The sequence below is a fragment of the Medicago truncatula genome, chromosome 2 (assembly GCF_003473485.1).
Source record: "Medicago truncatula cultivar Jemalong A17 chromosome 2, MtrunA17r5.0-ANR, whole genome shotgun sequence".
Classification (NCBI taxonomy): domain Eukaryota; kingdom Viridiplantae; phylum Streptophyta; class Magnoliopsida; order Fabales; family Fabaceae; genus Medicago; species Medicago truncatula.
This window is the reverse complement of record NC_053043.1, coordinates 48,566,457-48,589,399: the sequence shown is the minus strand read 5'-3', so window position 1 is coordinate 48,589,399 and position 22,943 is coordinate 48,566,457. Positions and strand designations below refer to the sequence as shown.

Below are 22,943 nucleotides of genomic sequence, written 5' to 3'. Positions count from 1 at the left end.
ATTTCAATTAAATAAATTATTTTCAGTTTTTTTTTATAATATTTCAGTTTTAAGATTTATTTTATGTGTATCAGATTTTTTTCATTAATATTTAAGTATACAATTTTATTTTAAAAACAAAACAAAAAAATAAGAAACCCATAAGATTAAAAACAAAAATATTAAAGAAAGAACAACAACAACAACAATTCAAAAAGAAGTTATTTAATAACATAAGCAACAACAACTAGATTTTTTTTCATAAAAAAAAAAAAAAAAACCAATTGAATACTTATTTAATTCATGTTACTTATTTTTTTAAGAAATTTAATTCATATCCCTTCAAAACAAAATAAATTAATTCATATATTACTTAAAAACTCGATCAATACAAAGTGCCGTAAGAAAAAGACTACTTGTATTGCTAAATGAAAAAAAAAAAATATATATATATATATATGTGAAAGAAAAAAAAGTAGAGAGATTAAATGAGAGTTATAGAAAAGATGAATGAGATTTGATATTTATAGACCATGATAAAATTTGGTGGATTCATATGATCTAATGGTAAAAAAATTGGTCCATCATGGACCAATATTTTTATAGGTTTTTATACTCCACCATGTTATGTATAAACTATATAATAAGGAGATATCTCTTTGTTTTTGTTGCAAAAGCTACAGGAAAAATGGTGGATCTCCACTTTTGAACAATTAATTCCTTGTTTACAATTGGGAAGTAGAATTGAAAAAAGAAGAGGGGGCCAATGGCCCATGATAGATAATTGTGTGCGGCTTTTGCTTTTGGTTAAGTTGATTTGATTGGCATATTTTACCTTTTAACTCTTGCCATGCAAATGCCTTGCTCTTTAGCTTTTAAAGGCCAACATTATATAGTGGCAAGCAACTTTTTAGATTTAGATTGGAGTTATGTTGGCTTCCTAGCTTTTAATTATGTGTTATACTTGCTTATCACATACTCTTGGTTTATCTCTTTTTCGTTCATATTGATATAAACATGCACAAAAATGCAAACATATGCATATTACATACATGCCGACGAATGCATGTTTATATGCTTCCCATGATGAGTTTTTTGTGTTTGTGTTCTTGTTGAAAATGTATATATGTAATATTTTCAGAAGTTTCTTTCTAAACTTTTATTAATTTATTTATTTTGACAAGATATATATATAGTTTTAATTGTAATACAAAACATATTTCTAAATCATATTATTAAATAAGGAACAAATCTAAACATAATTTACTATTGAAAATTATCTTCTTCATTTCCTTTTAACTTTCAGCTTTTTTGTTAAAAAAAAAGTATTTTTATTTAAATGTAGTTTTATATTTTAAATTACAACATTAACTACTTTTATTTATTAATTATATATTTACTTAATCAATTAATTGACACTTTTATAGAAATGGAGGAAGTATAATATGATATTGTGAAGGGATATTTATAGTAGAAAGAAAAAAAATCACCACGGAGGAGTTTCTTAACAAGTTACATAGGGATATTATTACATGTTATGTAGGGGCCAGAGTTCGAATCCTGGACACGGGACACCCACTTCTCCATATTTAAATGTGTGAGCTCTAGTCATTAGGCTACTTGAAAATAAAAGAAAAAAAAGAGATATTTTCACCCTCCTAAAATTTTCTGGTTCGTTTTTGGTTCATAGCTACAATAATGTTGACAGTCACGTTTTGTGAACGTAATATGGATATACGAGGGTTGAAAATAATAGTCATGCATAACTTAGATAGATATCATGAACATAAAATAGTTATAATGTTGACATTAATATGAACATAAATTGTTCATTAAGGATAAAAAAAAAACAAAGAAAATATTTAAGTGTAAAATCATCTCATTTTATTATTCTGAAACTAAAATCAAAATTCACTATATTTTTAAAAACGAAAAACTTTTTTACTCTTATTTCTTTGGTAGAAGTCTATGGGTAGCATAAACTAAAAAGTGGCCAACTAAATATGAAAGATCTATGTCCCACATTGAGTTTATCCATTACTTTTTACATATAACATTATATTTTTATCAAGTCGTATAATAATTAGATATTCACTAAGTGAATAAAAGAAGTGTCCAACATTCGAACTTCGCTTCCTAAATATATTATACAATGTATTTACTAACTTAGTTAAACTCGGTTTTTTTAATTCTTAAAACAATATTATTTTTCTAATGGGCGTATTTTGAGAAGAAGAAAAAAATTAACATGAAAAGGTTGTGTTTTTAGTTAATAAAAAAAGGGAGGGTATGAAAAAATTGAAAAGTAATTCCCAAAAACGTAGTATTCACAACACGGATCAATATGAGTGAAATGAACCATATATTTTGAGATTGGTTTAGATAAATAAAACCTGGACTATTACTTTTTTCCATTTTATCTAATTCTCACGTGCACGATAATTTTTACAAATATGGCCATGAAATTTCGGATTATAAAATCCAACGCAGTTTGGATGTGTTCGGATTATATAATGTGAAATATGCTTATATATAATCAGCAATTAAAATATCTTTTATTTCAGCAGTTTTGAATTTTACTTTTGAAAACAACAAAAAAAAAACAACGTAAAAAAAAATATAACATGTCAAATAAAATAAAACACCAAAAAAAATTAAAAATCAAATAAAACTAATGCAATTTTTTTCAGATTTTTCTGAGAATATATAAAAAAAAAAAAAAAAAAAAGGGTCGAAATCCCATAAGAAGTCTCTTCTACGGGAGTCTTGATCCTTGATTTTTTTATGATTTTTTGGGGAAGTTTCAGAGCAATCTGATCAAGTAGCCCGAAAACTGAATTTTTGACTGAGAACGGCTAACAATGACCTAAAACATAAGGATGAGAGTTAGGAAGATTAATATGGTCCTTAAACTGGTTATCTATATTACAAATAAACTCAAAATTTGTGCTGATACATTTCAGATTATATAACTCGAACTGTTTTTCTCTAAAAAAGGGGTGTTTGGGTGTTCGGATTCTAAAATTCGAAAGAAAAAAAATAAAGAAACGCGCCCTATTTTGAGTTTTTTGGATTATGAAATCCGATTTGGTGAAAAAATCATTTTTTTTCACCCCATAACAACGGAAAAACTCAATTTGGATTACAAAATCCGAAAATCACATGAGCATTTTCTTAAAAAAAATAAAAATAAATAGGTTGCGCGAGAAATGAGTAGGGTGGAAAAAAGTGATAGTCTAAAAGAGGTTGGCAGAAATGGGCCATTTTGGTTGTTAACCCAAAAGAGGTTGGAAGAGAAATTTCCAATCTAGCATTTAGTGGAAAATACTCTATGCACCCCACAGTTTTGTTCAAAAGACCCTTGAGAGTAGAGAATAACATGTGAACATATAAGGGATAATAACATGTGAACATATCCAATTAACATATTCAATTCTCATTATATCATTAACAAATCATATCTATTATACAATTCACTCATTTTCTTTTTCTAAGGATAATTCACTCTTTTTATTTCTCTCTAAAAAGTGTCAATTAAGTTTTGAGTGTCTATCACATATTTTCCTTTAATAAAGATCAACCAACACACAATCAAAGTCACAACTAACAAGGATTCAATTTCTACCATTGAAGTGAATTTAGAACTTTTCATATAAAAAGTTTCTTATAATTTCTTGCAAAATTAATTAATGTACTAGAAATTTTGCAAGAAATTTTTATCTCAATTATCAATTTTGACAGTGCTATTAATATTATTTTGATTCTCTACTCTCAATGGTTAGAAATTTTCGAATAATTAAAAACATATGTAACCAAGAAAAACTGGTGTCTAAAAGGTAATATAGGTAATGGTAGAGCGGATGAAAAGTACAAAAATTTGTAGAAAAAGAAGAAAATTACATTAAAGGGTAAAAATTTGAATCATTTGATGAGAATGGATATTTGTGGATTTTGTGGCAATGAGTTTTTACTCTTTGGCATGATAATACAGTATTCCTAAAATAAAAGTGTACGTAGACATAATTATGTAAAACTTAAAATAAACATGGAAATGTATTCTCAACACCATATTTCTATTCGTGTGAATAAGTTTGGATTCATGAAATGAACACGCCCTTAATTAAGTTTTGTCCTTTAAATATGTGAAATAAGCATGAGAATCATCGGCGGAGCCAGGAATTTTATAGAGTTTGGACAAAAAAATTATTGCAAATTCACATGTGACATAATATATATATATATATATAGTCATAAGTCGAAACAAAAGAGATTGTTCATTTTTTCAGAAAAAGTAAAATTTAAAATAAGAGAGATGAAATGTAACCTGTCGATAACATGCTAAATAAAATTAAGAGGTAAGTACCCTTTCCGAATTGAGTACGAGGAAAACATGGCAAATTTGGTTGCATTGGACCCTTCAATATATATGTGCCCTCATCACTTGGTCTTGAATATCCGGAGCATACACATGAATTTGTTACATGAATTTGTTTTCTAAGATTTGGATCACGCACAATCTCATTTGGATTAAACTTGTTGGTCACATTAGGCGGTGGTTCTTCTACTTCGCCTTTCGGTTGCACAACATTCACATTCTCATTATTTATTCTATCTATCAAAAACCTCCTCATCTCTGAAATTTAATGATTCAAGATTAATATTCAATTCACATAACAAGTTTAAAAAATAACGACATACAACCAGCCTTTGAAGCAAGCAAACAAGACCAAAAAAGAACAAAACTCTTAACAGTTAACAAGGGAAATTAGAGCTAATACTATTCTTTAACAGTTAACAGTTTTGTTCCTTAACTGTAAAAAAAAAAAAATCACTAGCTTTTCCTTAACAACTGATGCTAACTCTGTCACTAGCTTTTCTTTCAAAATCAATTTTTCTTAACAATTAATGCTAACTCACTAGCTTTTCTTTCAACCGATGCACAGTTTTTCTGCAAAATCAATTTTTCAAAAGCGCAAATAATCAATTTTTCAATTGCGGCAGACACACCAATTTTACAAAAGCACAAATAATCAATTTTTCTAAAACCCTACAACAAGGAAGGAATGAGAAATTGAAGAATCAATTGGCTTATCTTTAGAGTGAATGAGAAGAGATTAGCAACCAAATAACGATTGAAGAAGAAAATAGACAGATGAGAGAGCTGAGAGCCTGAGACCGAGAGAGGTGAAGAACTGAAGATGAAATTGTGTTGTTTCCTTTTGCTATACGCGCGCTTGTGAAATTTAGAGTTTGCCCAATATTTTTTTTAAGTGTGTTAATAAGATTGTTGGGTTAGGCCTAATGTGAAGAAAGTATCAATTGAGCCCGGACAAGTGCCCAGGATCGTCGGGCGGTGAAACCGTCTATGATGAGAATGTACATGTACTATGCCCTATAGAATTGTATGTCTCAACTGTGTCTGTGTTGTTTCTTTCATGGTTTTGGCTGGTCTCAATTTGATGAGAAAGATCTATTGGGAATTTCATGTCATTGTCATCATACATATATAAGATTCACCTTTGCATATAAGAAGATTACGTTAACTTTGCATGTTTAAGGTGTGTGGGATTTGTGATTTTGACTTGTAATAGATGAAGAACAAGTTTTGCTTTGGAGTTCATATGTATATTTGCTTATTTATTTAGTAATTCGGTTTAGAGATTGTTGTTGTTTTAGTTGCACTTATATTATGCTTATGATGAATCCTTACTAATTTTCCTTGGTTTTTATTATGCTTTGGGACCAAACTATATACACCAAATGTCTTATATCCACATCCTACATACTCCTAATAATTTAGATTTTTACTTTATCCAATCAATATTGACAAAAGACACACACATGCTATTCACGCAAATTTAAGAGTGCAAAAGACGCACTTATATATGTGTAGTATGTCCTCTTATAAATATCAAACTTTCTTTTTCTCATGGTATATGCCTCATGAGATGCCCTTGATCTTATTGCGGCTTAGAAGATAAATTCTAAAACATCAATAGTCTTAAATTTTCCCATTTCTCATTTACTCTCAATTCTATCTCTAGAAGCTGTTCTAGCATAAACGCTTACTCGTTTGATCGTCAGAATATAAGATACAATATATAATTAAGTTATTATATCATGTCTCAATCTAATATTGCATTGCTCGGTTATGTATGCTGAGGAGCCATATAATTGAAGAAATCCTCTTATGTAACTAACATAATGTCAGTCACTTTTTTGATATTTGAAGTTGTAAGGATCAAACAAGTAAAATGATAATTAGTCCATTAAATTAAATGATGTATGTTAATTTACTAATTTTTCCAAATTTTGCAACACAATTTTAAAAGCTATATGTTTGTCTTAATGCGCCAATAGAATGTCTAAGACTGCTTTATTAACTTCATAGTTCAACCATGATCGTGAAAAACAAAGAACCACTCCAATTTTATGTTATGGAAGCAGTGAGAGCAGGTAAACGTCAAGTAAAAAAAATTGAATGTGTTAACATAACATAGTATAAAAATAAATATATGCAAACTGCAAAACCCCAACTTCATATATATCACAGATTGGGACACTAGGAGCATACATCTAGCTCTCCCTTTGGTGTTCGATGATTGAGGAAGATATGCTAAATTAATCATATCACCCTATTGTCCTCGTGAGCTTAACTCAGTTGGTATAAACAATGCATAAAATATGCAAGGTCTGAGGTTCGAACCCCGACCATCAAAAAAAATTAAAAAATCATATCACCCTATTATATATCATGTCTTTCTCATTAAAATATTGTACTAGGGGCTGAGTTGAAAACCAGTATGATGGGATAAGAAAATAGTTTTGTTATTTACTTTTATAAAATAAAATTTAAAATATTATATATTAATAATTGTGTGAATTTGCTCCTCAAAATTAATTTTATTAACATTATATATTAATAAATATTTTTTAAAATTATGAATAATTTTATTATAATATTTATTATTATGTACAATGTAAAAATGTTAAAATATATTGAAATAACATTATTTAAAATCAAAATTGTAATCATTATTTAAATTATAAAAACATTTTATTCTTTTCAAAAAAGATAAATACAAATTTGTCAATAATTGTTTTATTTATCTAAAATATAACGTAATAATATATATTATTTATTTTCTTATCAGGTGGGCAAGGGTCTGTTTTGTGGTCAAAATATAGTAGAGACAATACATGATATAAAGCTAAATAATCATGGAAAAATAGTCTCTTCAATTACTCTAATAAAATAAATTTTAAAATATAAAAATTTAAATGTAACAATATTAAAAAAAAAAATGATAAAATAGTTTCTTCCTTGTAGAGATGTATGGGTTGGGTTGGGGAGTGGATGGTGAGGCATGGAAGTGGAGAAGGAGACTTTTTGCGTGGGAGGAGGGGTTGATACGAGAGTGTGTGGATTGTGTAGATAATGTTGTTTTGCAGGTTGGAGTGGTGGACCGTTGGGTTTGAAAGCTTCATTTTTCTCAACGATAGACTATCGAAAGTGCATACAATTACTTGACAGGTGTTGTGATGATGTGGATCATGACGATCACAATAATATTTTGTGGCTTAAAACGGTACCGTTAAAAGTTAACATTTTTTGTATGAAGGTCAGTGGCGGAGCCGGAAAAAATAGTTTGCGTGGGCCGCTAAAATAAACTACAAACAATAACATGTAAACATAAAATTAAAGTAGTAATAAGCATGAAGTTTTGCTCAGACAAAAAAACATGAAGTTTTTTTGAAGGAAGCATTAAGCATGAAGTTGAAATTGCAAAGTTTGACTAAAAAATTCAGGTGAAAACTTTAAAAAAATAAATTACATAGTTTACTACTGCAATAAATTATAAATCTTTTTTTTATAATACAACTCTTAATTTGGGAAATTTTCAATTGACAATATTATATAAAAGAGATTTGAAACTCCAAAAGATTGGAAGGTCTTCAACCTCCTTTAACCAGCCAAGCATAAGCAAGAAAAAAAAAATCACATGTCACTTTTGGAACCATCAAAAACTCAAACTGTTGAAAAATTGTTCAAAACCTCGCAAAATAGACCTTTGATTTTTAATTTATTTATTTTCCATGTGGACCACTATACCAATTAGTGAGGATTTGGACATGCCGAACACTAAAATCGTAACAGAATTGTTTAAAATTCCGCAAAACAGACATACAGTCGTTAATTTAATATTTTTTTCGGGTGAGCCGTGGCCCACCCCAGCCCATGAAGGGCTCCGACCCTGATGGAGGTTGTTTTTAGATAGACTTGCAACTAAAGACAATTTGATTCGTCGGCATATTTTGTCAAATACGGATGGCTCGTGTAAAATAGGGTGTGATGCAACTGAAGATCGGAATCATTTATTTTTTCAATGCAACTTCTACGGCAGATTGTGGTATCTGATTTATGGTTGGCTAGGTTTTTCTTTTGTTTCATAGGATGCATTACAAGATCATTCTCTTCAATTTGGTGGCCTTGGGGGATTTTCAAAAAATTCCCTAACATCGTTTAATTTTGTTTAGATTTTGGTACTCTACATTGTTTGGAAGGACGACAATAGGAGAATATTTAACAACAAAACAAAGATTTTAGCGTTAGCATAAAAGATCAAAATCCAAACATTCTAGTGGTTAAAATCATACTACATTCTGTTCGATTTTGATTACACTATTTTGAGGACAACCCCTGTGTATTGTCTAGCGGCGGTTTCTTAATTAGTTTTTGGCTACATCATGTAGTTTGGATTGTATTGTGTAATTACTTTGTAAGTCACTTCTATTACGTCTTGTACTATATTTTACCTTAGCCTTTTAAAAAATTAGTTTGTTCATTTACTCTTATAAAATTTAATTTAAAATATGAAAAACAATATATGACATGATAAGAAATTAGTTACTTCATATACTCTTATAAATAATAATTTAAAATATAAAAATTAAAATCTATTTTATTTGACTCACGTTTGTTTATAATAATTTAATATATTTTGGTTTAATATAATTTAAGAAAAAGTGAGTCAAAGAAATTGATGTATTTGGAGAAAATTTTAAACTAAATACATCAATTTTATTTGACACACTTTTGCTTATATTTTATAACGGATGGTGTATGTTTGGATGGTCATAAATAACTCTAATTCATTGGTTGCAAATAGGGGTGGGAATGAGTCGGGTCGACCCAGGCTTTCCTTAAATAGGTCTGATCTAGTTGAAAAAACTAAGGTCTAAGTCTAGGTCTTTTACCTGTGAAAGGCTTTATTTTAAGCATGACCTGACCTTTTTAAAAGCCTAGCCTATTAGCCTGTCTAAAAGCCTAGTTTGTGTTACAAATTTCAAATAGAGACCATTCATCCATTTTTCTTTCTTTTCAATTTGTGCAACATACTTAATATAAAGATAAACATTAATGTCAATTTGGATGAGTTAATTTAACTTCTTCAAAAAAAAAAATACACATTAAACTAATAAAACACAATCGCATAATTTATAGATGTATAGAAACTCAAGAATAATCATGTCTGATAACAAGAAGGATTTCAAACTTAATATGATAATCATACTTAACTTTAGGCATATTAGTACCAAGCCTCGAAAGTTCACACAAATCAAATAACAATATGGGTATTTAACGATAACTTAACAAGTTTTCAAACATTAAGAAACTGAAAACAAAATCAGCACTTAAGCAGAAAAAAATGCATAAAATCTTCAATGTGATGAAAAAAAAATCACCAACTTAATATGAGAATTTGAAGGAAATGTTTTTTTTTTTTTTTTTTTTTTCTGTATTACTATATAAATAATAAATTCGGGGAAATGTAATATACACATATACGGGCCGACCTTATAGGCCTGATAATCTTTTTTATAAGCCTAAGCCTAACCTATTTAAATTAACAGACTTTTTAAAAAGCTCATGTCTAACCTGTTTATTAAACAAGTTAGGCCGGACCGAACTTTCAATAAGCCGGGACATAGACCCTTAACGAACGATATTGCCTATTCCCATCCTAATTGCAAAGGTTATAAAGGATATATATATTTTCTAAATCTTCCTTTCTCCATTCAATTAAAAGGCAGTCATCCCTATTTGTGGAGAATCGTTCATTAGGATAAGTGGTTTCTAGATAAGGATGGTTGTTGGAAAATAGGAAATGGAAATTGAGATAATATTTAGGAGAACAATTAGATTCCTAGTCTCAATAGTTTAAAGTCCTGACAAAAAATAATTTGCACTCAAGAATCAAACTTTGGTTCTTTTGTATGATTTGTCTTCGGTGAAGTTCATTAGTCATCTTAGCTCAATCACTTTATTTGCATTTTTAAAAATTTGACTACACAAGTTTCAAGATTTTTTCGAGAAATAAAAAAATTCAAGATATTTTTACTATTTTTTCTTAACTAATGTCTCAGAAATATTTGTTAACATTTTTCTTTAACATTTGAATGATGCTAAGTGCCGCCTCTATAACATTAATAAGGGTATATTAGTACATAATTAATTAATGTATTTTAAAATTTAAAAGATTCTTATAACAAAAAACAAGGAAAATACTCAAAATATTTTTATATTTAGAGACAGATATAATATTAATTATCACACTTCTATGAAGATATATGTTAATAATTGTTCATAATTATATACTTTTTGATAAAGTCAAGACTCTCATTTTCCTTTTTATCATAATTTCTCGGGAAATAATCTTATTAATTTGGAATTCAAATATAGATAAATAAGATTTAATTAAATACTCTTTCCAGTCCTATTTATTACAAGAGACAATTTACTTTTTAGATACATAAATTACTTTCCGGTCCTATTGACTAGATATATACATTATTCAATGTATCTACAAAATCAACTTTCTTTTATAAATAGGATCCGAGGGAGTATTATCCAAATCATTTACTAATAGATGAATTTGTATGTTAAATTAGATGATAAAATAATATTAATTTATTTTGTTGGCTTATTCACAAAAAATATAATAATTTACTTAATCCAAATTTGATTTGTTGACTAATTAATCCAAATTTGTTAAAAAGTTAATTAAAATCCCTCTTCATACATTGAATTGTGACAACTGAAAAGGAAAATAGCAAATTGGTTATCTTCAAGTTACTGTGTGCATATTATATATAGCAAATCGAAATATTTTCCATTAAGTTACTCTTTTTTTTTTTTTGTTGACCAAACCATTAATTAAGTTATTCTTAATAAGATGGTTTCCTACACCAGCAATGACCAAACTAGAGATATAAAGAGAAACAAACATCACATACTGTATTTTATTTTTATGGGCTCACATACTATATTTTATTAACCATAGAATAAAGGTACATTTCTTCCACACGTAGCAATATAATGAGAACGTGACTCATTTTTCCTATGTAGCCGACACACCATTACATTGGTCCTAACACCAACGTTACATGCACATGCACTTCCATAAAAAATTCAACTATTATATAATTAATAAAATGAATTTAAATACTTTATAAAAATTAATAAAACATGATACAAATAGAATTATTTGTGTAAAATTTAATTTGTAACACACCCCTTTGGATCCATTCAATGGCTCTTATAATCCCTCAATTCAATTCAATAGCCCCACAAATTTTCTCTTGTGTTTCATAATAATATTGAATGAGTTGAAGTGCATGTGTTTGTACATTTTTTTTGTCAGATATTGACAGCTCTTTGCGTATACATCATGCAATAAGAGTGAACCAATTATATCCCTTACCCATTTTTTTGTGAACCTTTCTAACACCATTCCAAGTCCACGCATAAATATAGCAACCAATTAATACTCACACTTCTTTTTCTTCCATTCTACAAACTTATTTTATTTCTATAAACTTTCATAACGAAAATTTTATATTAGGAGAGACATACCTATTCAAAGTGAGAAAAAAAAAAAAAACTCTCAACCTCGTTATACTGTAAAATTTTAAAGTTAAACCGGTTATATTAAATGTAAGTGGAAAATCAGACCATATGTATCAACCACATTTAGTTTATTTTTTATTGTTGTTTTAAAGTACAAACCAACATCAAATAATTACCAACAGATTTATTCATTTTCCTTATTTTTCATTCTAGAATTTGTATAAAAATTTGACATTTGCCTAAGGTTTTATGATTGATTGTTCATTTTATCTACCGTTTTGAAGTTGTTGGTTTCTCCTTCCTTCTCAAAATGTCCTTAGCTGTGCCAAACTAACAACAATACCACCCACTGAAAACCATTGAATAAAATATAGGAAATAATTCTATGATTTGAAAAAGTTATTAATTTCTTAATTGTTTTGTTTAAATATTAATATTTAATATACAATATATTATTATTATTATATTTTACCTTTTTATATTATTGTCTTATTTTAGATGAAATAGTAAGAGATCTTTTTCGTTATTCAACACGATCTTATCTTGCTCGAGAATTAGTTTATGCAGCTTCGCACATATCTCATATAAACAACGAAAAGATTAGTGTCTTATTTGTTGTTTTTATTTCTCTATTTTAAAAATAATATTAAAATTGCTACCTAAACCTGAAAATTCTGAAACTGAAAAAAATATCTCCTTTTTGGAAAACCTATGATTTAGCCTTGATTTGTGACAAGAAAATCCATCTGGGCTACCTCAAAAATTGAATTTTTCTTACAGTGATGTGCATATTGAAATTCTTGGAGGAAAAAAATGGCGAATCTTGTTCCAGGGGTGCTTTTGAAGCTATTACAACACATGAACACAGATGTGAAGGTAGGTGGTGAACACAGATCATCACTGTTACAAGTTGTTAGCATTGTTCCAGCACTTGCTTCAGGTGGCGAACTTTTTCCAAATCAAGGTTTTTATCTTAAGGTTTCTGATTCATCTCATGCTACTTATGTTTCTTTACCTGATGAACATGATGATTTGATTTTGAGTGATAAAATTCAATTGGGTCAGTTTGTTTTTGTTGATCGTTTTGAAGCTTCTTCACCTGTTCCTGTAATTAGGGGTGTTAAACCTGTTCCTGGTAGACATCCTTGTGTTGGTACACCTGAGGATATTGTTGCTACACATTCACTTTCATTTCTTGATAACAATAATGATGTTAATGATAAAAACAAGAACAAAAGTAACAAAGATAAGAACAATGTTGTTTGTTCTGAGAATCCTAGGAGTATGTTTGGTTTCAAGGAGAAATTTGATAGAGGGAGATTAAGTTTAGGTGGGGGTAGTTTTAAGGAGGAATCATTAGGGAAGAAAAATGGGATTTTTGGAGGAGGTAGTAAAACTCAGGCTCAGAAAGCGAAACCGGCGTTGAAGATTGATGTGAAGAAGGAAACATTACCTCAATCGTTAACTAGATTGAGGTCAGTGGGTTCGAAGTCGATTCCTTCTTCACCTAGTAGTGTTTATTCATTGCCTAATTCTTTTGAGAAATTCGCTAATGGTGTTAAGCAGCAGAGGGCAAAGGTTGGTGGTAAGGGAGTGGAGAAGGTTGAGGCAGGAAAGGGTGGGAAAAAGATTGTTATGGGAAATCCAATTAGAAATTTGGTGCAAGGGTTTGATTTTGGGGCCAAGGCTCTAAGAAAGAGTTGGGAAGGGAATATGGAGGTGAAGACTAAAGACTCTTCAAAAATCAAGGGTGTTTCTAAGGCTGAAGTTCATAGCTCGGTAAGTTTGATTCACCATTTATGCTTTTAGCATCTATTGATGTTTATTGTTTGGTTCAATTGCAAATTCCTTTGGTAGTTTTTTGTTCCTTCTTTTCCCCTTTCAAGTTTTATGTGTCATACTTAAATTGTGCTATTAGTTTGAGAAATGATATTTTGACACAGAAATTTGATATTGAATTTGGCAACAATTCAGATGGTTAATGCAGTTCAAATATGTGGTTAATTATGTTTAGTGGATGCTTAACGAGTATAACAAGGTGTCACAACTCATTAACCGTCCACAGAAAACAAATGATTTTGAATGTCATTAACCATGATTTTCATGTTTATATTTGAACACAAATTGTGGTTAAAAGATATCATGTATATTTGAACACAATTTGGATGGTTATAATGGATATCATGTATTTTAGAACACCTCAAAATCATGGTTAATGATGTTAGAAATTGTGGTTAATTATGTTCAGTGAATGGTTATTAGGCTGTGACACATTGTTATATTCATTAACCATGTTTGGACAGTGTTAGCTATCTAAATTGGTGTCAAAATTTGATGTCAAATTTGTGTGTGAAAATAACACAACTCGTTAGTTTAGAACTTCTGGTTGTGTAGGTTTGAATTTCCTGTCTTTTGAGTCAATTGAACTCAAACAATTATCTTCTTACTATCATTTTATGGTCTGGCAGACTCCTAGGAGAAGCATTCCAAGTGCAAAGTTGCCATCTAGAGAGGTTAAAGCACCGGTAAAACCCTCTAAGGAAGAACAAAAGCCTCAAATGTCTATAAAGAAGGTTACTGCTAACAGGACTTCAGAGGAACATGAGAAGTCAAGTAAGCAAAGGACTTCCATTGGAAAGAAATCGGCGGAAGTTTCTAACAATGGACTACCTGGAAACATGGTCAAAGTTTCTTTAGGTAGTAGAAAAGTGACAGATGCAAGTGTTCAGTGGACTTCACTCCCGTCGTCTATTTCAAAGCTTGGAAAGGTAATTTCAATTGCAAAATCCTTGTATGGCTTTTACATTTAAGTTCTTTGATTCTTGGCTGCAAAATATATATATATTGTTTGCTGATTGTCAGTTGAAATAGAAAAGAAAGGAAGGTTTCTTTCTTATAAAAATGTGTCTTGTGAGTTTTTGAGAGTGTCTCGTGGGTTTTACTAAAGCAACTCTAACAAGGATAATGTTAGATTCATGATCACATATATCATATGTATGCTGCTAGTATAATAAAGTTGGTTCATATGATCAGATTGTGCGGGTAGATATTCTTTGTCTTTGTTCTCCACACATTAGCTTCACCCAATCCCAATGGATACATTATTTAGATAGATTATATTATGGCGTTATTCATTTCGTTCTTATTTTGTGTTCATATTTGTGACAGGAAGTAATGAAGCACAGAGATTCTGCGCAGCTGGCTGCAATTGAGGCTATGCAAGAAGCCGCAGCAGCTGAGAGTTTATTACAATGTCTGAGGTATGAATTTATTCAGGATATTAACCTTAGGCAATTAAGTTCAAATTATTTTTCCGAACTGCCGAAATGTTTGGATTAGGTCTTAATCTTAAGTCTTACTTGGTCAAGATTATCCTCTGTGCATATGATTTGAAACCTAGATAAGATATGTTTCTGATATAGTTCTCCTAAGTTAATTCTTCATCTACTGAAGCAAAACATCATTTTTTTACTCGGTTCACTTCAGATACGAATCACTGTCATGCCAAAAACTTATTCTTGATACTTTACTATGTATAATGTTTTCTATAGCTTCTGCGATATTCGTGCATTCGTTAGATGATACAGACAGGAATTTTGAAACTTAAGCATTTTTGTTGGTGGAATAAATCCTAAACTGTTTTGTTTACTTCACCATTTTGTCCTATTTTGACATACCATTTTCTTCCTTACGAATGGTTAACAAACTCTAGATAACATATAGGTTACATAATTTACCTACTGACAATTACCTGTAATCATGGCAGAAATGTTTTAGAAACTGATTCAAGATGTTTGGATAATGAGTGAAGAACAATTTATATGAATTCAATCCATTTTAATTAATAATCAGAATTGGCCCATGGAATGATAAATTTGAAAAGAAAAATTTGATAGACGTGACATATCACAATACTGCTGTTACATTGTAATTTTATCAATGGTAAGACGCTGAATACACATAAAGATTGTAGGTTTAACTGCAAACATGGTTTTACTGCTGATACATTGTAATTTTTTCACCCTTTGATTTTGAATAAACTAGAATTGAGTTAGTTAAAATTGAAACCCAAATGCAGTGTATATATTTGGATGTTTTTACTCTGAAAGTAAGTTCAATGTAAAACTTGGTGTATAATTTTCTACTTAATACAAAATCTACTTTTATCATTTCTCTAATCAAACCATGGTTTTAAAGCACAATCAATTTTGACATTATGACCAAACATGAAACTTGCAATACTATGTTGGAATTTGCAATTCAATGCAACATTCTAAGTTGTTGCTAACACTTTTTTGCGATGTTTTTGGCAGTATGTATTCGGAGCTGACGAATTCTGCGAAGGAACATAACCCACAGCCAGCAGTAGAGCAGTTTTTAACTCTTCATGCTAGCTTGAATAGTACCCGAACAATTGCCGAATCTTTATCTAAACCCATTCCAGATGGTTCGTCTCCGGATCATGAAAAGAGCAAAGTGGAAGAAGCACTAAAACTAAAAACAGACAGACAAAAACATGCCGCTTCCTGGGTCCATGCTGCCTTAGCCACCAATCTGTCATCTTTTGCCGTTTTTACAAAAGAATCTCAACAATCTAAGCTTCCAGCTTCGAGTAATTCTCAAAATCAAAAGACTTCTGTGGGAATTCAGCCCGCATTAGTCCTACACAACTCAAGCGAAGATTCATCGTCGAAAGTTCGTGTAAAAACTCGTCCGACAGTGAGTTCCAAACTTGTCTCACAAGGCATCATTCCTCGCAAATCGACCGATGGATCAGCAAATGGGCACAAGCAACTGATGCAACCCCCACCAGAGTGGGTTAGAGGAAGTGGCCTCGATGAGGTGGTTGATTTGGCTGATATGTTGGAGTTACAGTCCCGAGACTGGTTTTTGGGATTTGTTGAAAGATTCTTGGACAGCGATGACGACACTACCTTGTCAGATAATGGCCAAATAGCAGGTATGCTCACTCAACTGAAGAGCGTAAACGATTGGTTAGACGAGATAGGGGTTAGCAAGGATGAAGGAGAATTGTGTCAGATATCGGCAGAGACAATCAACCGGTTGAGAAAGAAGATATATGAATATCTTCTTACACATGTTGAATCTGCCGCTGCTGCACTGAGCGGCGGATCACAATCATTGCCACAGATCCAAACAACCCAGGTTAAATCCAAAAGGTGAGTGCATGAGTACATAACTTAGCTTAACAGTGCTTAATTGTAGGGATGAGTGGGATTAACATTAACCTTGTTGGTCAGTAAAAGTTGTCCAAGAAGCTAAATCCATTCTAAAAATTCAATTTTTTTTTCTCTGTCTCTATCTTCTGTTTGTACATAAATCCTATATGGGGTTTGAGGTATAGATAGATGGAGTGCTAATTATTTGTTAGGAGAGTAACAAATATGATTTGTGAGAATATTGTTATTTCTTTCATTTTTCTGAATACTGTTTAGATGAAAATTATACAGATTGAAACAGTGAAAGCTATCAACAGACATGGTCTTTTCTACTTCTTTGCCTTGAATTTAGTTTTTGTATAGTTTTTTTTCCTTTCCCAATCACACATAGAAAATGAGACATGCTTGCACTGAATGTTGGATGACTTTGATAAATAATCTACAATGGCTTAACACTTAAAAATTACTTAAAATATCAACGATGGTCAATGTCGTCCCTCAAAAGTAGAAACTCACCGTCTTGATTGTTCTTACGAGTGAGACGTTCTTGCGGTAACATGAACGTTGTCGACTCAACAAAAAACATAAGAGTTAAATTTTAAGTTACACATTTGTTTACCCTTTACAGTATTTTCTAAGTTGATATCAATCATATCATGGTCTCACCAGTTATAGGAAGAGGGAACAATCGTTAATTTTGTTTTGGACAAGTATATGAATATGGTTGTAGAAAGTTGGGTGGTTCATAATTGAAGCAAACAAATTCAGTTCCATCCTTGAAGTTTCCAAGAGTGTTGTACTTGGTAGGACCCAAACAGCAAATGCAGTTTGGCCAAATTGTTATGTCTTGTAGCAGACATGCTTATGTACATCAACTATTATTAAATTAAGTCGACTTTAGTCATCTGATTTCTTTTGAATTATTATCGCACTAGCCACTTTATGATACTTTATTTCATTAATCATTGCATATAATAAATCAAGTCTACTTTACATTTGTTACTATAATAATAATCATCATATTATTTCGCAATGGAGACCCTTAATTATTATCTTTGTTTTTCGTATCTCGAATATGAGTAATCTTTTCTTTTTGATTCATTCATATATTGTCAAATTCATTCTTTCTGGTTCTAGAGAAAGGTGATTCTTTACTTTAAGCAAAAGTTGATTAGGTATAAGACGTAAGAATAGAGAGTACATAGCCATTCGTCAAAGTGATTTATGGTTCCGCTACCAACGTAACCATTTCATTTCTCATGTCGGTAGTAATGAAAGTAACATTTTATTTTCTTTACTTTTATGTTTCATTATCCAAGATAATTGTATACTTTATCCGATTTTTATTATATAAAACAATTTTTTTTTATTCACTAAATAAGTGATATATTTGATTTGGATTATATATCAAATACATCGATTTTTCAATAAATCTAAAAAGTGAATTGGTTCTTATAATAAGAGGATCGGAGAGAATAGCAATGAAAGCTGACTAAATTTTGTTGTTGACATAAGAATCTTATTGGCAAGGTACTATATTATTGGTATTTGAAGTGTGAGTAACTAGATAAGAAGTGAATGGTGAACACCCTACAAGTGGGAGAATTCAGAGTGAATAGATTCACTATTGAGGTGGAGATTGTCGGTATATCAACTGTGATTTATGTATTAGATGAAAAATAAAAGTTGAACACTAAATAAGTGAGATGACACATAAATCAATTGTCTTAAATTTTCGATAAAGATATGATGGTGTCCAGTCACTTTTATGATTACTCTCCATCTAATGTGAATGATCAGCTGGCCCCCTCATGACTGACCAGTGGCGTTAGAGCAAGGTTGAGAAAACTTCCATATGAGGGGGAGCAGATGAATGGATGAACTGACACTTGAGGGGAAGATTGTTGGTATATAATTGAGATGACTCATAAATCTAATGACCTCAAGTTTTTGGTTAAGATGCAGTGTTCAATTACATTTGTCTGATTGCTTAAAACTCAATATGATAATCCTAAGTACCCTTATGACCTAACATAAAACAATGTGAGATCTCTGAGTCACATTCTACACAACAATCTCTCCCTTAAGTGTGAGTTCATTCTATTTGTTTGGTTATCTGCATGTGCATTTGTTTTCTTCCCTAAACATGTGAAAAAAATAAACCTCGTATGTTTGGTTAGAAAAATATACTACTATGCCACATCTTTCTAAGAGGTCGATGAACCAAGGAGGTGGTAACAACAAGAGTAAAAATATGACCAGCTTTAAGTCGCTCTCCAACCAAACGTTGTGTCAACCCTTACTATATGTTATCTCAATTACATTAATAGCACCCAATAACTCAATAATATGGTATGCAAAAATACCTAGATTAACGGAAAAACAGTCAAGAAAGTAGCATTTATATCAGGAAGGTCATGAGCTGCACCATTATTACTTTGGATGACTTTTAGTCTCAAAACCGAACCAAACCGTATCACAAACACCCCTAATTATTATTACATTTTGTCCAATGTTAAGAAGGGATCCAATTTACCTAATAATGGATGAAGCTTTTTTTATGATGACCAATTACCTTGAAGGTTTTCAGCAACATGTATTCACTATTCAGAGATAGAGGAAGGGGACATTTAAGTTTCTTGACAGAGAGACCTTTAGAAATGATTTTTTTTTTTTTGTTGAAAGAGAGACCTTAGAAATGATCATATTAATGTAGATAAAGACCAATGATAAAAGCAGAAAAGATCACAAATAATTTTGAGATATATTGCAAGAGACAAATGCATTGTAGTTGGAGAAACAGGTAAAGAAGAAACAATGATGGTGTGGCTTGAAATTCCTTGAAAAACACAATCTTCTTCACAGGCTGTTGAAGAAGATGAAATTACCATTATGTGAAAACAACGTGTGATAAGCAAGCAAGAAAGAATGAAGTGTTTTAAAGTAACTGCTAACTACTAGATACAAACGCATTTTAATCTTGATGTCTTCAAATAAGTAACCTCACATATTTTTTAAGAGATTAACAATATTAAGTTCTACTTTGATATCTCGCATTATATTTTAGAGAATATTGACTTATATGTTATATAACATCCTATTTAAATTATATTTCATACTAATACTTTTTTTTTAGAGGTTTTATATTAATACTCTTAAATATGTTAAAAGTTTATGTAGGCTAGTATGTTTAAATTACATAAAAAATGTTAGCAAATTTATGATTGGACACAAAATAAAAATTTAATATGAAGATTATAATAAGGCTATATATTTAAATTACATAAAATGTTAGCAAATTTATGATTGGACACAAAATAAAAATTTAATATGAAGATTATAATAAGGCTATATATTTAAATTACATAAAATGTTAGCAAATTTATTATTGGACACAAAATAAAAATTTAATATGAAGATTATAATATAATGATAATAATAATGAATCCAAAAATATTATTCATGTTTAGTTAGTATTTGTGTTTACTAAAAGAAGAATGAATCAAATAATGTATATTTTGATTTTTATTGATGAAAAATAATATATATTGTGATGTGTTTGCGTTCAAATCTTGTTTATTTAGACTTATAACCAGATGTGGACCGTTTGTTATAGCTTTTTATAAAATAGATTCTTGTAGTGTAACATATTTTTGTTTAAAAAAATTTAACAAAGAAACTTTTAAGTAAAGCTTCAAATAAAAAATCGGTTTGAATAGCTTATCTTAAAATATCATTCTAGATATTTCATCATTTTGTTATAATATTTTTGGATACTAAAATTTTGAAAAAATCTCTAAAAAAAAAACTATTTCAAATAGCTTAATTTTCATAAAAATCATTTTGAAAAAATATGCGATTTTTATTATGTAAAATCTCGAACAATGAATATTTAGGTTAATGAATGTCAAAATATCTTTTATAACTTATAACAAATGAGTTTGAAATAATTTATACTATTTTTGAGTAAATTTTCAAAAAATCTATTTTTAGAATCTATAACAAACGGGAGTGTTACAAGGAGAAATTCTTTTATAGTCACAAACACATCACAAGATTTTTTTTAATATTGAAAAAAAAATTGATAATAAAATGATTTAGTATTTCAAGAAATGACACTTTTATATGTTGTGATCAAATACTATTCATTTGTGTTTGTGCCCATGGAAGAATGACTCATATTACAAGTATTAATCAATGTATTTCTTTAATTTGTGAAATAACAATTTAGATATTTGATCAGAAAACGAATATGTTTCTTTATCGGGTCTTCCCCCCTTTGGATTATGGAAGAAATAAAATGGAGGTTGGTGGTGCAACACGTCTGGCAAGTACCAATCACTCATCAAACTTGGTCACTCATCCATTTGGTCCTTCACACTCACTGCCACATACTACCAACTTGGACAACTCAAACCAGAATCTCAATTAATAAAATATGTACATCAGATTATTGTGTTCCTAAATTAAGTGCCCATCATCTTTAAAAAACAAATAATTAAGTGCCCATCCATGAATTTCAATAATTGCTTTTTTACCCTGAAAAAAAGTTGGATTTTAAGGTGAGGGCTATATTAAGTCACTCGTTGGTGGACCACTTTTAAGAGGCATCAAATTAATCAAATTCACAAGTCTTAGCAGAGACTCTCTCCTTTCACCAATAATTTTTGCTGCTATTGCACACTCTCTCTTGGTACAGTTACTTTTCCCACAGTTTTAATTTGAGTTGTTGAATGGATTTGTGCCACAAGACCTCACAAAGTTGTAATCTAATCCAATAGCCTAAATGAAAATGTGTAGCTGCGTCATTTTTCAACTGCAGCAAATCCTTGTCCATCAAAGACCCTCACAGTTCACACATTTGATTCAATGTCTGGCATTTCACTGTTTTCTTTAACATATCAAAATTGATTAGTACATGGTTAGAGCCAAATTAAACCTAGGAAACAATGTATATTACATTTCAAGCAATTAAAACTTTGGGGGTCAAAATTAAACAATTGAGAAATATGGAAAGTAAAATTACATTTAAACCTAAAAACAATCAATTATAGCTACAAAACTAATATAAAAGAAAATAAAAGTAATACCAATAGAGTTTAAGTCTAGTAGAAGAGACTAAATTCTTACAACATGACAAACAAATGTTCAAATTTCAATTAAAAGAGATATCTATATTTAGTGTTCAACATGTCTCAAATAACATTATCTTGTATGAAAGAAATATACAAAGAAAAAAAGGAAAAATAATAAAAAAGAAAACCGTGTCTAAACCGCGCGTACTCAAGATCATAGATGTTATATCAATGAAAATATATATTTTTAAAGCAAGATAAATAAATTTGAGCGCTCTAGCCAATATTCAATTAAATATAATGACACACTTCACCAAAAAAAAAATTAAATATAATGACACGACCCCTTTTAGTTTAATCAAAGTTTTAAGATCGAATATGAACTAAGACATATAATAACATTAAGAGAATATGTTGTCTATTTGAGTATCATACCAACAATAATGCCTATGATTTTGCGATGGGATGATACTCAATTTATATTAAAAAATGAATGCTCTTTTAGCATAGTATATAAAAAAAGAACAAGTGATTCGTAAATATTTTTTATTAAGGATGTGTTTGGTAAGACATGTTTTTGAACTTATACATTCATTTGTTTAAAAATGACTCATTTGATAAAATAGACGATTGAGATTTGATGTCAACGAATCTGTTGACACCTGGTGTCAATGGATCCTGACTCTTGAGGTATATGTCTTAACTTGACGAAACAATTCACTTAAAAAAAATCTATAAAAAAAAGAAAAAAAAAAAGAGAAGAAAATAGAAAAGTATATAAAAAAGGAGAGAGAGAAA

General features: G+C 29.9%; 1 protein-coding gene across 1 annotated transcript; it reads left to right on the top strand.

Moving 5' to 3' along the window:
• The first annotated feature begins 12,453 nt into the window (after window positions 1-12,453).
• LOC25487905 (uncharacterized) lies at window positions 12,454-17,402 on the top strand. Its single transcript, XM_013609998.3, has 4 exons — window positions 12,454-13,669; window positions 14,359-14,658; window positions 15,059-15,150; window positions 16,204-17,402. The coding sequence occupies exons 1-4, from the start codon at window positions 12,704-12,706 to the stop codon at window positions 17,072-17,074; spliced, it is 2,229 nt and encodes a 742-aa protein (XP_013465452.1). The 5' UTR covers window positions 12,454-12,703; the 3' UTR covers window positions 17,075-17,402.
• Window positions 17,403-22,943: the final 5,541 nt, after the last annotated feature.